This window comes from Lynx canadensis, chromosome E3 (genome assembly GCF_007474595.2).
Source record: "Lynx canadensis isolate LIC74 chromosome E3, mLynCan4.pri.v2, whole genome shotgun sequence".
NCBI classification, from domain to species: Eukaryota; Metazoa; Chordata; class Mammalia; order Carnivora; family Felidae; genus Lynx; species Lynx canadensis.
In genome coordinates this window covers 28,278,139-28,294,074 of record NC_044318.1, presented here as the reverse complement: position 1 = coordinate 28,294,074, position 15,936 = coordinate 28,278,139, and the positions used below count along the sequence as shown (strand labels likewise).

At 42.5% G+C, this 15,936-nt stretch overlaps 1 protein-coding gene across 3 annotated transcripts in view; it reads left to right on the top strand.

Moving 5' to 3' along the window:
- Window positions 1-15,936, top strand: part of AUTS2 (activator of transcription and developmental regulator AUTS2) — a 1,119,238-nt gene that overhangs the window by 272,293 nt on the left and 831,009 nt on the right. For all 3 annotated transcript variants that reach the window (XM_030300780.1, XM_030300781.1, XM_030300779.1), the window contains exon 2: window positions 4,208-4,420. In XM_030300780.1, the coding sequence (XP_030156640.1) occupies window positions 4,208-4,420 (213 nt within the window). The remainder of the gene's footprint in view (window positions 1-4,207; window positions 4,421-15,936) is intronic.

Genomic DNA, 15,936 nt, shown 5'->3' with positions numbered 1-15,936 from the left:
TGCAGCCCCGCCGCTGAGACAGTGCTTCATCTGCAGTTTGTCGCTCTCCCCTAGTCTGCACAACACTGAACCATCTCATTTTGAAATTCAGGAGTGGCAGAAGAAGCCTTTGGTGACAGATTATAATTTGAGAGCAGGGAAAGTCAAGAGCAAGATCACCTGTTTTGTGGAAGCCTGGGTGTTGAAGGAAATAGTCGGTCTCCTGAGCCTCTCCGCGTGTGTGCCACTGTGACCCTCCCCTCCATCGCCAGTGACCTAAAAATCACATAATTTCAACTACTCATGAAACCTATTCCCATCTGTTATGCGTGGCTTGTGTGCTTACCCCCTCGATTGCCAGCAAATATGTCTAAATCTTTTTACTTCCTAGCCAGCCTTCTGTTGTTGGCTGGCTGGCTTTCTTGCTTGCTTCCCTGATTGTCAAATGAATGCCTTAAAACATTTTCTTCCAGACATCTTCCTTATTCTTCTGACCTCCCTACTCTCCCTCCCAGTGTTTGTCTGCTAAATGCTTCCTCTGCCAAGTATGGGGCACAGTCACCTTGTTTTCCAAAAGCACTGCAGGTCATTTGGATGGACACTAATTTTCTCTGGGAATTGCTAGCCTGCATCGTGGTAGACAAGTGAGCCGACTGGCCTTTGAAAGTCATCATTCGTTGAGGGTAAAGATTTATTCTAAAACCACACTGTTTCATTCCCACATTGTAGCGGTGCTTTGTAGACCACCCAGGTTTCTTTCAGGAAATTCTTAAATTAGTTGCTCATAGTTTGTTGGTGAATGGATATATGCACACATACACACGCATATAATCATGTGCATAGCTCTTCAGAATGTTGTAAGGTGAGTAATTTATAATCAGTCTTTTTGCCTTTGATTCTTGTCGCTCATAGTGGACATTTTTTTGTCATTTTTCCTCCAAGACATTCAGTGAGACATTACATGATTATTTTACTTTATACATGGTAAGTAGCCAGTAAATGTTTACAGAGGGAAAGAATAAACAGCAGCCTGGTTTATTCAAGAATTATACCAAAGTGTCTATGCAGCAATTTATAAATAAAATGATATCTTTGAGAGAATAAAGGTAATTTCTCATCTTTGGAAATATAAACTGCTTATATAATAAAAACCTTTTAAAGACTCTTGATTTCTTACCTCTTAAACCACCACCTTTACACACACTTTGATCCTTTCTCTCCTCCTCTTCCCCCACCAACACCCTCCAGAGTTGAAAATCTCAATATTAATTGGAACTAAGATGATTGTACTTGCTGCTGCTAAGACTTCGGCAGGTCTCTTACAAGCTAATGTCACGGCATGGGGTCCATTTGCTCTGTGTAGCTATTCTGTGGTGCGGTGAGAATGCCTTGATTAATATGCTACATGAAAATAAAATGGATTTGGAAAAAATTATACCATACTCTCATAAATATTAATTCACATTTGTATGGAATTGCACATAATTTTCAGTATACTTTGGAGCACCTTCTGTATGAAAGGAGATTTGGTCTCCAAAGAGAATGGCATAATTTTTTTAAAAGCGCAGTTGATACATTATTAAGTATCATTTGTTTATTAATCTGATACTCTACATGCATATAATATGGGCAGTAGGTGGGTTGTGTGACAAAGAGAGGAGTGCTTTGTTTTTTTTTTAAACCCCGTGGGGAGTTGCTACATTACTCTTAGCAGAAATAGTACAACTGCGCACATTGCTTAGAAGCAGTCCACGATGCAACTCACCTGGCTGCTTCTGCTAGCATTGTGTCATTCCTGAGTATCTTTTCATGATAACTGACTGTTTTGGTTGCATGTGATGTTAAACGCAGCATAGTTTGAGCTGAGCAGATGTCTGACATAGCTGACTGTGGTAGTGGACGCTGGAGAAAGGAATAAATACAGCAGACATTTATTGAACACTTACCATGTGTTAGGCATAGTGTACAAGGTTCTGAGACTGTGGAATCAATGCCCATGGGATCACTTCGATCCCAACTTGTCCCCTAAACACTGACCACCACATCCTCGTTGGCCCGGAGAGCTGCCTCTTCAATGGCAGAGGGTAAATCATCTGCACTGACAGCAGCTAGAAGTTAGACCAGAAGCCACTCATTTGCCTTATGAGATTGGTATTTTTGATGTCTTCTTGCTCCACGGATAAGGCCTTTTACCCCTTCTGGGGTTTCTTGCTGTTTGCTGTGATCTTGTTTCAGCGATGCCTGCTAGGTTCCTTGGTTTCCTGTTTCAGTGAACTTTTCTAGTTTGCTTCACTCTGTGGTAGTGCCGGCTTGGGGTGTTGTTAACTCACTGTTGTGGCTTAATAGGTTTGGATAGTTTAACCAGTTGTCTCACTTATTTATCTAGCAAACATGAACATATATACCACCTGTTATTTGCCTGACTCTCTATGTGAAGCATTGGGGTTACTGAGATGAATGGTAACTTAGTCTGTGCCCTGATTCTTTTAAGGGGTCATGCTGTCAGCTGCCTCAGGGCCTTGGCATAAGCTGTTCTCTCTGCTCAGACTTTCAGAACTAGGTCAAATGGTAGTCATCTCCTCAGCACCAACCCATCTGCTGGATGAGACCATTTCCCCCAATTTTAGCTCCTTTTTTCTTTCCTTTAGAGCAGATAGTTCAGTTTGCAGTGAAATATTTGTGTGATTTGATTAGTATTTGTCCCTAAATTTTAAGCTCCATGAGGTGGGGATTTTTTCCACACAGGATTGTTTACCCAGTGCCTCTAGGACAATGCTGAGTTTGTACTTAGTATGGACTGGGTGCACACAGAATGAATACTTGTTGAATGTGTGATGGCTTGAGAACAGCACTTTGCATTATAAGAAAGGTCTTCCTGAATGGGCAGCCCTGGTAAGAGTCCTTTAGGAAATGGGTGTGTGTGTGGACAGTAGGGCTTTGAGGCAGATGTAAAGGTCCCAGGTTCTGTACTTATTAGTATCAGCCCTGGCTGATCTGGGGAAAGAGCTTGAGGAACAGCGTGTATGTCAAATGGGCAGTGCTGGATATTGGGAAGCAGTAGGATAGAGAACTCCCCAGGGACAGAAGACTGTAAAGGAGGAGAGAGGGGGAAGGGGTAGGGGAGGTGGGAGAAGGGAAGGGGAAGAGAGAGAGAGAGGTATTTTTAAGGAGAAGGTAAAGGGAAACTTCCCTTTTATTTATTGTTTGTTTTAATGTACATTTGTTTAGGACCATGGAAACTATTTGTATAGGAGGTGAGGCTCCATGACGGAGCATAGTTGTGTAAATAGGATCATGTCTACTCATTTACAAGTGACTGAGTGCTAAATCTCTTTTAATTTCAGTGCTTAATGTGTACAACATTTCTCAAGGTTCAAAGGACATTCACTCATGTCCTACCAGTGGAGTACTTCAAGTATCCTAAGGAATAATGGCAGTGTCAGGCCGTGGACCCAGGTCTTTTAGTATTTCAGTAGATTCTGAGCTGTCTGCAGGCCCAGAGCTCGCTAGATCTCATAGCCTCAAATGCCCGCCTCTAGGCTCTACAGATGCTGCTTCCTATTCCAGGACATCCATTACCCTTCTCGTACCCTTTCTACCCGCCCCGCCCAACCACACACAACAATAAATGAAAAGTTGCTGTAGATCTTGGTGATAATATTGTTGTTACATTTTGCAGAGAACTGGGAATTAAGGATGCTCAGAGGAACTTGTGGTAAAAATATATAATGCATTAAGGAAACATTTTAATCATATGAATTGATAGTTTCTTTCTTGCTGGCTCATGTCCACCTGGCCTGGTATAGTCAGTCTTTTTTTTTTTTTTTTTTTTTAAATCACGCATGCACTTAGTACTTCTCTTCTGAAACATAATTGACGTACCTACTTGGAAAGTGAGTGTATTGAGCCTCCTTGGGGAATGTCACTGTGTGCTGGACCTAGCTGAGAATCACACTGAAAGCCACTAAGCAGTGAAATCACTTTTAATGGACAGATGCTTTGTGCTTTGTTGACTTTTCTGCCCAACCAGAATAGAAAGGATCTATTTGTGGTGGCATTAGGGATTCAGAAAAATTGAGAGCCATGTTTCTCAGTTTTAGGTATTCTCATATCCTGCTTTCCTGCTTTCTCCTCTCCCTTCTTATAACCCCATTTAGCCTGTGTTTTGGATGTGACCTTAGACACCTGTGTAACCATCATTTCCCTTTCCTTCTCTTCTTTTCTATAGAAAGATGTAGCACTTAAGCCTCAGGAACGTGTGGAGAAACGCCAGACCCCTCTGACCAAGAAGAAACGAGAAGCACTTACTAACGGCCTGGCCTTTCATTCTAAGAAGAGTAGACTCAGCCACCCACATCATTACAGCTCAGACCGAGAGAATGACCGCAACCTCTGCCAGCACCTTGGGAAGAGGAAGAAGATGCCGAAGGGACTCAGACAGGTGAGGAAGTGTGGGTTTGTCCTTTTCTGTGGCTAGAAGATCCCTGCTTCAGATACCTGCCCCTCTGTGGTTCTTCCTGACAGGTGGAGAAGACGTCCTCATTGGGCTGCTGGAGGGTTGCCCCTCAGAGTTGTGTAAACAAGCCAAGCTCAGAGTTTTTATTACTTTTGAAACTTCAGCGTTGGTATCCTTGTCATCAGATGTGTTCACTGCAACAAAGCTTGATGCTGGTGCTACTGGTGTGTGGGGCAGACTGGCTGGCAGGGCAGAGATCTTCATAATTGGGACCAATGGAACGGGCAGGTGTGATCACATACATTGTGGATTTCAAGGTTCTGAGGTGTTAAAAATGTTTGTCCACACGCAGGCAGTGCCTTGCATCAGATTTCTGCTTTCCAGAGCAGCTCAAGTATTGTGGCATGTGGGAGAGCAGTGGCGAAGAAACGAATTTGCCTTTCAGTTCTTCAGCTGTTCTCATAGTCCATAATTCAGGACTGTCTTTGTGATCTGCTGATTGTATGAAAGTCTGGTGATAGGGCCTACTGGTCTGTTAATAATTAGGTTTCAGTGATCCACAAGAAAATATAGCTCTTGGCATTTGGGGAGCCTTTCTGCCTGTGGAAATCCCCACATGAGATAGATTAATAATGAGAAATGAAGCTGTTTATGGCAATTTTTTCTGCACAAATCCAGAGGCTTTAGTGCCAGCTGAGTTACCTGTGTCCTGGGTGTGTTTTGTTTGTTTTTGGCGGGACCACTGGGTGGGATTGACTATCACTTGAAGGAAGCAGAGGAAGGGAATGTGGTTCACAGAGCAGGTGCTGCTAATTAGAAGCCAAACAGGTAATTTCCAGTTTGCAGATGTTTCTTTGCAGAGGGAGAAATCCGGGATCTTATAAAACAGTGGTTCCAAAGCTTCACAGATCATTAGAATCATATTATGAGTGTTAGTAAACACACACTTCTGGCCCCTCCTTAGGACCTAATCTCTAGGGGGCAAGGCACAGAACTTGGTGGTCTTAGAAATTTCCTATTTGATAACGGCCAGGCCAGTTTGGAAATCATTCTTCTAAAGCATCAAGAGTGAATTTTTGGTGGTGATTTTTAGTGAAAAGATTGGAAAGACCAAAAGGGTCAATATGATGTAGCCTCTGCAGTTAGAGCTGGGGTCACAGTTCAGCCTGATGGGTAATGAGAGAGGTATATTGCCGAGAAAACATCTAAAGTGATGGATGTCAGTCAGCGTGGACGCAGAAGGATCTCAGGGAAGCGTCCCCACATCTGACACACAGGGAATGTTTTCTGAAGGCATATATGTGTCCTGAAATGAAATGCCAGAATGGTGTTGTAATAGTGACTATTAACACTTATCTGATGCATACCATGTTACAGTCATTAACAAGGGAGTATGATCTGTCATTCTCACAATGACCCCGGGTAGTGGGTGATAAGATGTTTACTTTCCAGATGGGGAAACTGGATCTCAAAGAGGTAAAGTGACTTATCTCAGGGCTCTCACAATGAGATACGAGCCAGGGTTTAGACCCAGATTTCTTTGTATTGCTCTATTTTCCCTGTATATTCTGCCTCCTTTGTTTGAGATTAGGATTGTGCATGAAGAGAAAGAGAACGCCAGGTCACAGGTTGGAGGGGGTCTTACAAGTATTTCTAGGAACTATGTGAGTAGTTAAGTCATAGGGAGTGACTTTGGTTATAGAAATGGTTTATGAAGGCATAAGAAGAAACATGATAAACTACCAAGTTCAGAGGGCAGAGAAAGAGCTGGAAAGCTTGAACGCAACCACATTTGTATAAAGATTTCTTTTTTTTATTTTAAAAATAATTGTGGAAAGAGTGGAGTGAGGGAGGAAGGGCTAGGGTCTATAAAAGGTGATATTCCTGTGGTATATGTGGCTCCCAACCCACGCTTCTCTGTATGAGGTATGTGAGAAAGGTCATTCTTCCCGCTGGAGAGAGGCTGCATTGTGACCACTACCACTCCCCCAGGCCCTCCCTCCCAACAGGGTTGGAGGAAGGCTTCCTACCTTCCAGACAAGAAACCAATTTAATCCTGAGTCTACAGTAAACTCTGGTTCCTCATCCTTGACTCTCTAATCCCAGACTTCATTTGACTTTTCCACTCTCTGTGCTCAAAATTCTTTCTCCCTTGTCCTCGTGTGATCATCAAAGAAGGCCAGGACTTGTATGTCTCAGATTCAGGTAGCTTTTGGTTCTAATGGTCATCCTTATGGTACAAAATGGCACTTGAAATCAGAGCTATCCTTCTTTTAGGCAAAATATTTGAAAAGCAATTATTTTGACTCACTCCTTATGAATCATGGAGAAGGAAAGAATGAATCGTACCTTTCTGGTCAATGTAAGAGTTTTCAAAACAAGTGGTGTTTTTCTTATCTTCAGTGTTGATGCCAAAATATACTCCCCAAATTGAGTGTTGTGTTTCTAGTAGGAAGGGAAGCAGAAGTTGATAACTGAAATAAAGCTCTAATACTTTTCAATTGTAGTCTTCCTAGAATCACATGTACTATTTTGAAACCTTGAACAAATCGCTGTGTGTTGCTGGAAGGTAAGGGGTTTGGCCTAGGTGATTTCTCAAGCTCCTCTCTCTGAGTTCCATGGTTCTTTAAATTGATGAACAACACAGAGACACATAATGTTTTCAAGGTCTATAAAGGAAGACTGCAGGAGGTCTGAGTGTATTTCAGTTCGGAGTCTCTAGTTGATAATTGTGTGAAGACATTTAAAAGAGAAAAGTGGGAGGCAGAGGCATGGCTACGTGTGTGTTGCCCAGACAGGTGCTCTCTGTTGTGTGATCATTGGTAAAAGATGACACACACAGGTGCTTAAGGGCCACAGCACATGCTCAAAAGCTTGTGCTAACAGTACTGGACGTTGCTTTCCTGTTGTGCTAGATGCATGGACACATCACAGTTACTTTTTCCCTTGCCTTTGCCTCCTACCAGATAAAGTAGCTGAATCTGACCATCTTAACTGGGAGGGGGCCTTGAGATAAGAATGTCCTTGAGGAGAATTTCAAAATTAATGGATTGTTGCTTAGTGCCTCTTACTGAGGGAGTTATAATCGGAAGAACTACAGAGGAAAGAGGGCCGTAGGAGGTGAGAATTTCGTCTTTATTTTTGACTTGGTGAGAGTGGATTAGGTTTGCATCTTATTAGGAAATGGTACTTCCTGAGCAGGCACCTTAATGCACAGCTTTCCTGTAATTATGGGAAGATGTTACTCCTTCATGGAGAGGAAATAATAAGATTTTTTTTTTTCTGAGAATCCGTTGAAGGCAACTAATCTTTTTACCAGGAGAGTGCAATTATATACTTTTATAAGAGAGATGCGTAGTTCTAAAATCAAGCTGCTTTTTCCTTCTCTTGCCTGATTATGAAACCTCAATTCTTGTGGTATTTTCTCATACTGGGAAAAGAAAGCTTTTTAACTGGCACTTAACCACCCCAGTGGAACTTACTTGTTGGATTATGTTGTTAAGTATAAATACATACTCACGTAGAGGACGCTGCGCTGGCAGCTGTCTTTTAAAACGGCTGCGCCTTTTTATACGGCAGGTTTGAACATTCTCCTTAATTTCCAAAGGGGGTTTTAAAAAGGAAAAGAGGAATAAGTTAACTTTTACAAAAGAATGCACGTCTTTCTGACCCCCTAGCCTTATATATATCCTGCACAGAACTATTTGCTCATGATGGGAACATTCAGACATTATATTTAAACAGTTTTAGCTTTTAATTTTTAACTAGTACTTTTGAAAAAGTACTAGTAAAGATGTGTGGTAGCGTTTTTGTCCCCCTCTTTACTTAGACTTGGGACTGGGAAACCAGAACAGAGGCTGCCCAGGTTGTCTGTGTAAGGAGCCTGATTCTCTACCTGCCAGACTAAGTCACAGTGAAACTGCTAAGGGACACAATGAAGTGACCCACAGCCAAACCCTCTAGCCAACTTAGGACTTCCTCAGAAGCATTTTTGGAAAATGTAACTCTTCCCAGGGCGTTGAGTTTTCTTTCAGTATATCTCACTTCTAGACCACAGGAGAGGATTTAAAATTTTACTACTTTGTAGTTGAAAACACAGAGAGCAAAGGAGTTTTAAAAATAGAGAAGCAATGAGGAAAAGTTAATGGGAGTTAGGAGAACTCTCAGATTTGGCTCAGAATCGGTGTTCCTGAACTTCCATTTAGTCCATTAGCCTGCCTTTTCTCTCTCTAGTAGGAACTGAACCAGAGGAAATAGGCTTAAATGAACTAGGAGGAATTTTTAGGCCATATGAACTCTTACAACAAACAGATACCAGAATGGATCATCAAGATAAACCACAGAGTCTCCCTCCTAACTGAATTTCAGTTTCTAAAAAGGCGTTCAGCTAAGGATGGGATTTCTGAGACAAAGAGGCAACCTACTGAGATTGCTTCTCGCCACGGGAGGATACCATTTGAGAGGGAAGTAAAGGGATTTGGGAATATTTCAGGAGCCTAGCAGGTAGACTCTAACTTTGCTGATGGGAATGGCTTGTGTGGTTTAAAAATCTTTATACAAGTTGATATGGGTGCTTGTAAGGAGTGGAAGTTGGGTCCTCTCTTTGAAAATCTAGTATGGTGGAATCAGACTATGTGGAGAATTTAGAGCTGACACTGTAGATACCAAAAATGTATTCTGATGTCTAGGAAGAAGAGGGACTGATCCCGGTGCCCAGTGTTTAAAGTTAGAGCTGTTGTGGTTGCATCTGCTTTTTGTATTGCCTTTGCATGTTGGCCTTATGTGGAATAAGGTGGCTGTGTTGGTGGCACAGAAGGGCCCAGGTGACCGAGCCATCAGCTGTGCTTCCATCCATCCTGCTAGAGCGGTCTGTCTCTGCCCATGCTCGGTCCCGATGAGAGCGTTCGCTATCGGAAGCTGATCCTTTATTTCAGTGTGACTGACTCAGGTTGTGTGACGACTGCTTTGTGACATTGTTACTAGTAGAAATTAACTTGCAAAGGAGGATTTATAACGTGCAACTTTGATTAAACAGATCCAGTTCAAGTCCTGTTTCGGAAGACGGCTAATTAGTTTTGGGTAGAAATCCAGCCTGAAATCACACAGGTATTTATCCAGCTTGACTCAAGAGCCTACAGATTTCTGGAAATCAGAACATTTGAAACACTAATGCAATTAGGGATTATACTTTGGTAATGAAAAGACCTGTGAACCTCGTGAGGTCCTCTTTCATAAATACATTCGTTATAGTGGTTAAATGACTGGTGGTACATTGAGCTAATGTCAAGACATTGAGCTGCAGTTAAACCGTTTTTATTTCATACTTGGGACTTTCATGTTCAGTGTGTTCTTGGAATTTCGTTTGCTTTTTTCAAAAATTGTGTTGTCACATGAAGGTTACAAACTGAGTAGTAAATAAAATCCTCTGTTTTTCCTGCTGATGAATTTAAGTTGCACATTATTTTTTTCCCCTTTGCTTAAACTACAGAAAGAGGAATAAAAACAGCTAATAAAAGGTTGGGAGGAGAAAGACTGGCTTCTAACTGCTCTTGGAATGTTGATTAACTCGAAATAAGGATAAGATGTCAGATTTTAATATCTCGAGGAACCCACAATCCAGGCTTGTCTCTGTTCAGAATTAGGTGTGTATTGTATTGGAGGTATTTGGAAAACATGGGACTAACACAGTAGCAAGTTACATGAATGTTTTTGTTGTTGTTTTAATTTGGGCATTTGGAGACAGCGACAGGTTTTTTTTTTGTTGTTGTTGTTTTTTTTTTTTTTAGATCTAGAATTCTGGTTTTGTGTCTCCTGTCTCCTTAGCTTGTTGTCTGGGATATATTCCACCAGTCCTGGATGTTGGTAAGAGTGATAATAAGCTCATTTGACCTCAGTGAGACAGATGTTTGGAGTGATGTGGCCAGGAATAAATCTTAACCCAAGTGACATAGATAATATTTAATTAAAAATTTGGTAAAAATTGACTAAAAGAGGACATAGCACATTGACTACCACCTCATAAAACAAAACCTACAGAGAGAAGACAGGCTGAACTGGAAAAGGATCTGCGTGCAATTTAAAAAATGCTTGAGTGATCCTGAGACTTATAGAAATGGCTCCATTGGAAAAAAAAAAAGAAACAACAGTGGTACTCTCTAAATCCCAGAGTAAGAATATGTTATATGTGTGTATGCACGGAACTTTATTAAGGCCCATTTAAATTCTGTATGTCGTGGGGCATCTGGGTGGCTCGGTCGGTGAGTTTGGGCCTCGTGCTGGGCTCTGTGATGACAGCTCAGAGCCTGGACCTTGTTTTGGATTCTGCTTCTCCCTTTCTCTCTACCCCTCCCCTACTCATGCCCAATCTCTCTCAAAAATAAACAAACATTAAGAAAAAAATTTTTTTTTAAATCCTACATATTGTTAGACGAGTAAGAAGGATCAAGCCAGAGAAATGGTTTTCAGCTCTGTCCACCATAAATTCCTATGGTATGGGTGATCGGAGACCGAGGGAGTGTCTTTTCCCTTTACACCACACTTCTGATAGTGGCTGGGGGCTGATAGGACTTCCTTTCTTTATTTAAGACTGCATTTTGTGTTCATTTAATTTTAAGTTTTTCCCTCTTCCGATGATACGATGTTATCCGCACGTGGCCAGATCTTAGTTGCAAAATGCGAAACAAGCCTCCATGCGTTCTGCATTCTAATCTCCGCTCACAGCCCTCCCATCTCCACACAAGCCTGCACATGACAGGTAGTGAGTGGGAGGTGGGAGTGGGTGGGTGGCTGTGTGGTTTGCAGTGGTGGTGGTGGGGAGCCGAGCAGATGGCTGTGATAGCCACATGTTGCGAGATTCCCGTGGGAGTTGATGGTGGTGACAGGCGACTCACAATGTGCTATTTACAGTTTGGGTTTGCAGTCTTTCAGTGACATCTGAATGCTCTTTAGCAACTGCTTTCATTACTGCCTTTCGAGGAGCTGCTAATTGAAAATGAAATTGTGGGTGGGCTCTAAGGCAGGCACAGGCAGCTCTCTGTGGTAAATGTTGCCTGAGAACTGTCGGATGTCTTGATGCCCAATTTGTAATTCTTTTTTCCAAGGAGGAAAAGCCAAAGGTGCATTTGAAGACTCGGTGTGTGCTCCTAGGCAGAGCTGACTGCCTCATCCTGCCCAGAGAGCCAAATGTGCACTCACTGGGCTGGAAACCAAGCCATCTGCCCATGGCTCACCTTTGTGTGGTTCTTGTTAAATGTGAATAACTGCGTAAGGTTCTTATTTTAAGTCTGCTGACATCTTGTACTCTCTGTTAGTTTTTTGTAGGACATCATCCTTGCTTTTTCCTCTGCTCTTCTCTGTGCAGGAGAAAATGATTATCTGATCTCTTGAACCTTGAGATAGTATATACAAGGTCTCGCATAGAACTTTCCTTCCTATAAACCTTTTCCTATGATACCATTCTGTTGAGGGCATTTGGGGGCCTCTGGGCACAATGAGGGAAGAGGAAGGTGGTTGATTTGATTGGACTTTGCCAGTAGATGATGTTCTTGATTCTTTTATGACTGCTTCCAGCTGTGGGATTGTCATTTATACTTCATCTTCAGAGTTGTTAGCTAAAGCGTCAGTAGCATTTCTGAAATGGTAGCTTTTGTAAGTGTTGATATGCCAAATTATTTTATTGGCCATTCTGAAAATAGTTTTGCACAGAGGAATCTTGTGCTGAACAAGGAATGACCTCCCTCTTGGAAGTATTGTTAGCTATCTTTTTAATTAAATATGAAGATAGATACAATATTACCATTCTTTTTAGCTTTCCCTTGAACATTTCATTTCAGTGAATACTGTCTGAGACAGAACTGCACTAAATTCTGTGCTCTGTTTGAGTAGGACTGATATTTGCTTTTAGACAGTCCCTGAAGCTCGGGCTGTGGGGACCTGATGGCACACCCTTTGCTGTGCTTAACCCTCAGTCCCACTAGACCTGCCTTACCATGGGAACCCAGCTGTTTTAATGTACTTGAGTTACTGCTGGGTCCTGATGATGTTTAAAAGAACCTATTTTTGGTATTCTAAATGATCCTAGAGCATTGCCTATTGATGCAAGTATTGATAAATTTTCTATGTCAAGCAGATATAAGAAAGTCTTGCAAGAGCTCTGGGTCTTTACCCACGTAGGGCTCTGTGCACATCCTTACCCAAGTACTCATAAACGCACATGGAGAGGACACCAGAATGGCTCACAAACATGGGCAAGTCTGTCAGGGCCCACCTGGTGTCTTTTAGGAGCCCTGCCTTGTGGCCCACTGAGACACAGCCTGCAGTCATTGGTCACAGCTCTGCAGAAGCTGCCACTTTGCCCTCGCGTCTGCCTCCAGGGACACAGATGTGGCGGGTCATTCTGTGACCGCTGCACCTGCATTTGCTCAGGAAGTGCTCGTGTCATAGGTCTTGAAATCATGTAATACAAACCTGGACAGGTCCTAATTGCTGGTGATGGTTCTGAGTGGCTGAGATTGGCTGTAATTAGATTGAGAGGCAATTAGCTGTGTGGATAGGGAACATACAGAATAATGTTTCTCGAAGGGTGGTCTTTGGACCACCTATGTCGGGACAGCTCCAGGGGTCTTGTTAGCAGACACATTCCCAGGCATCACCCCTGTGTGGAGCCAGAGTCTCTTGGGTGGGGGCCAGAATGTGGCACCAGCTTCCTCAGGTGACTCCAAGAATCAGACTTGCAAGTGAACTGACTTGTCCTATTGCTTATTTTTAGAAAAGGGAAAAGGAACAGTACTATGTTGTTTGCAAAACTGGTAACAAATCTTAAATTTTTAAACCACTTCTTGTGTGAAAATAATTTATCAATACTAGGATCTATTCATGTTCTGTGTATTTATTTGCCAGTTAAGGTTTTTTTTCCCCAAACTGGCAAAAAGAAATAATTCTTCTAAATGCTATAGACATTATATTACAAAAAATTAATGTTTTCAAAATGACTGCTTTTTAGTAGGAGTGTACTGGAATATCCCTTTGGTAGAACAATTATGTTATATTCTCTTCTCTGTAAATCTACCAGCTCCCTCAAATAATGCAGCTTTTTATACATATGGTAACGGGACATTTTTCAGTCTGCATATTTCTCTGTTTTCAGCACTACATTGGTTTGTAAGTTGTGTGAGTACTCCATATTAAAAAAACTGGTGGTGTTGGGGGGCAAGTGTGAGTGAGATCTGATCATTCTGGCTATGCATTGGTGGGGGCTGAAGACCATTAACTGTTTTCTCCATTACCAAGAAAGCTTCAGTGTAATAAAATGTTATACTTGAATTTCTGGTTTGGGGTCAACAAATTCAAAGGGAAATATTTTCCTTCCTGAAACCAAACAGAATGAAGGTCCTCCGAAGAATTTTTGTTTAAGTAGCAGAACCTACACTTAGGATTTAACAGCTGCCCGAGGTGTGTCAACAGTAGGTAGTATTTGTTTTTAATGCACTGATTGTGCTCTGAGGCCAGACAGGCTGTTCCCCTGGAGCTGAGTGCCGAATGATCTACTGAGTAGTTGCTAACGAAACTGCCACCCTGTACGAGTAAGACCCCTAATAACAACTTTGGATTTTAAATAGAAGTACTGTCCTTTGGCTTCCCTGAGAAGTAATGAAGGTGATGAGAAGAGCCCCTGACGCTCAGGTGTAATATAAAGCGGGGTAACAGGCCAGCACGCATTGCTGGAAGGTTGAATGGTGCTTTTTGAAAACGAAGCAGCCCTGGTACGCTTTCCGTTAAACACGCAGAGTTCGTCCTAGAGTTCCCCTGTACAACATAGAGATGATCGCTGTCAAGCTTTTTAAAGCAGACAAGTCTATTTTCTAATTGAAAGGTGGTATAATAAAGAGTTAAGCAGCCCGCTTGCAAAATTTATCGTCACCTGCTTCTCACGTCTGCATATGAAAACTCTAAATCTGTATTTGTCACGTGAACAGAGCAGGGGGGAGGACGGACAGAGGCATGGAGGGGTGCAGTCAGTCATGTGTGCCAACCGCATGGGGGTATGTGCCCCCTGCTCCCTGGGTTCTGCAGGTTGAGTGAGGAGACGCACTGACAGACCGCACTGTTTTAAGGAAAGGATGTGGACTTGAAATAACCTTTCCCCAGGATTCTTATCCTGCTCTTCTCCACCTCCTCTTCCAACCTTGAAGCTCATCTTTCTCTTTCCCTTCCTGCCTTTGAGCCTGCCTTCAGGCTAGACCTTCAGCTCTTTGGTTTTCATCTTCCAGACAGCATCTGGAGCCTGCTTCCCGACCCAGACAGACAGAATTGCATGGGAAACCACTTAGGTTTGCTCTCAAAGTTACAAGTGCCCTTTCCACCTCCCGGTTCCCTGCTCTCTTGACCGTGGTGGCCCTTTTCAGTCAACATTTATGCTTATCATCTTATCGGGTGGTTCGATAAGATGGTTCAGCGATGTTTTCACTCGTTGACGTTGTACTCTCTCATTAAAGGTATTTCAGGGGACATCCAGAGCCAACTAAATGAAACATCAGCCCCTTACTGTAGGAGGAGATGTTAGGTCCTAACTGAGTGTGCCCGGCTTGCTGTTCTTGTTTCTGTCCTACCCCCCTGTGCTCCATGAACACCACACTGCAGCTACAGTTGCTGTTATTTGCATGAGCCCCGTGCTTTCTCCACGCTGTGCTTATGCTGTTCACCTTGTTTGGAACAGCCTTTTTCAACTGTCACATTTGTCTTTCAGCAACTGCCTCAGAGATGCTTATTGCTTGAAGCTTTTATGATTTTTTCCTTCAGAATTAAATGTATTTTTTTCAAAACTCCCACAATCCTTTGTTTATAACTAGGGTGACCCCAGAATTTCTCACCTAATATAGGACATTTCTGAGCGTGAAAGAGGACACTATTAATAATTACCTAGGAACAATAAGCACGAATCAGGACTTCCTGGAAAACTGGCTTGTGTGGTCACTCTATTTATAATTCATTCGCTTTTGACCTTTTTTCATTTTGTACTCTTAGAGTGGCTGTGTACATGTCGTTGTCCCCACCTAAACCCAGACTGTCTGAGGATATTGCTCTGTGACCCCACGAGGGGTCCAGGCTTGTGTCACATCTAGAAAGGTAAAACTCTTGAAATCCTCAGCTGTCCCTGCCTTGAAAAAACTCATGTTTCCCATTTTCATTCTTGAACCCTTTCAGTGTATTCTTTATATCCCAGCCGGTGTGATCCTTTAAAAATAAGCATTGGATCACATTATTCCCAGATGTAAGTCCTCTTAATGGCTTCTCCACGTATTCAAATTAAAATTCAGTCTCCTGTGAGCTACAGCACTTGGTTTTGCAACTCCCTTTCTTCACTCCAGCACCTGTTAGCCTCTGTCTCTCACTGGCGCCTGCCCTCGGACCTTCCTTCGTCTGACACGTCAGGTTCTTTGCCACTGTGGTTACCTTACACGTGCTGTTCCCTCCACCTGAAGTGGTCTTTCCCCTGCTCTTTG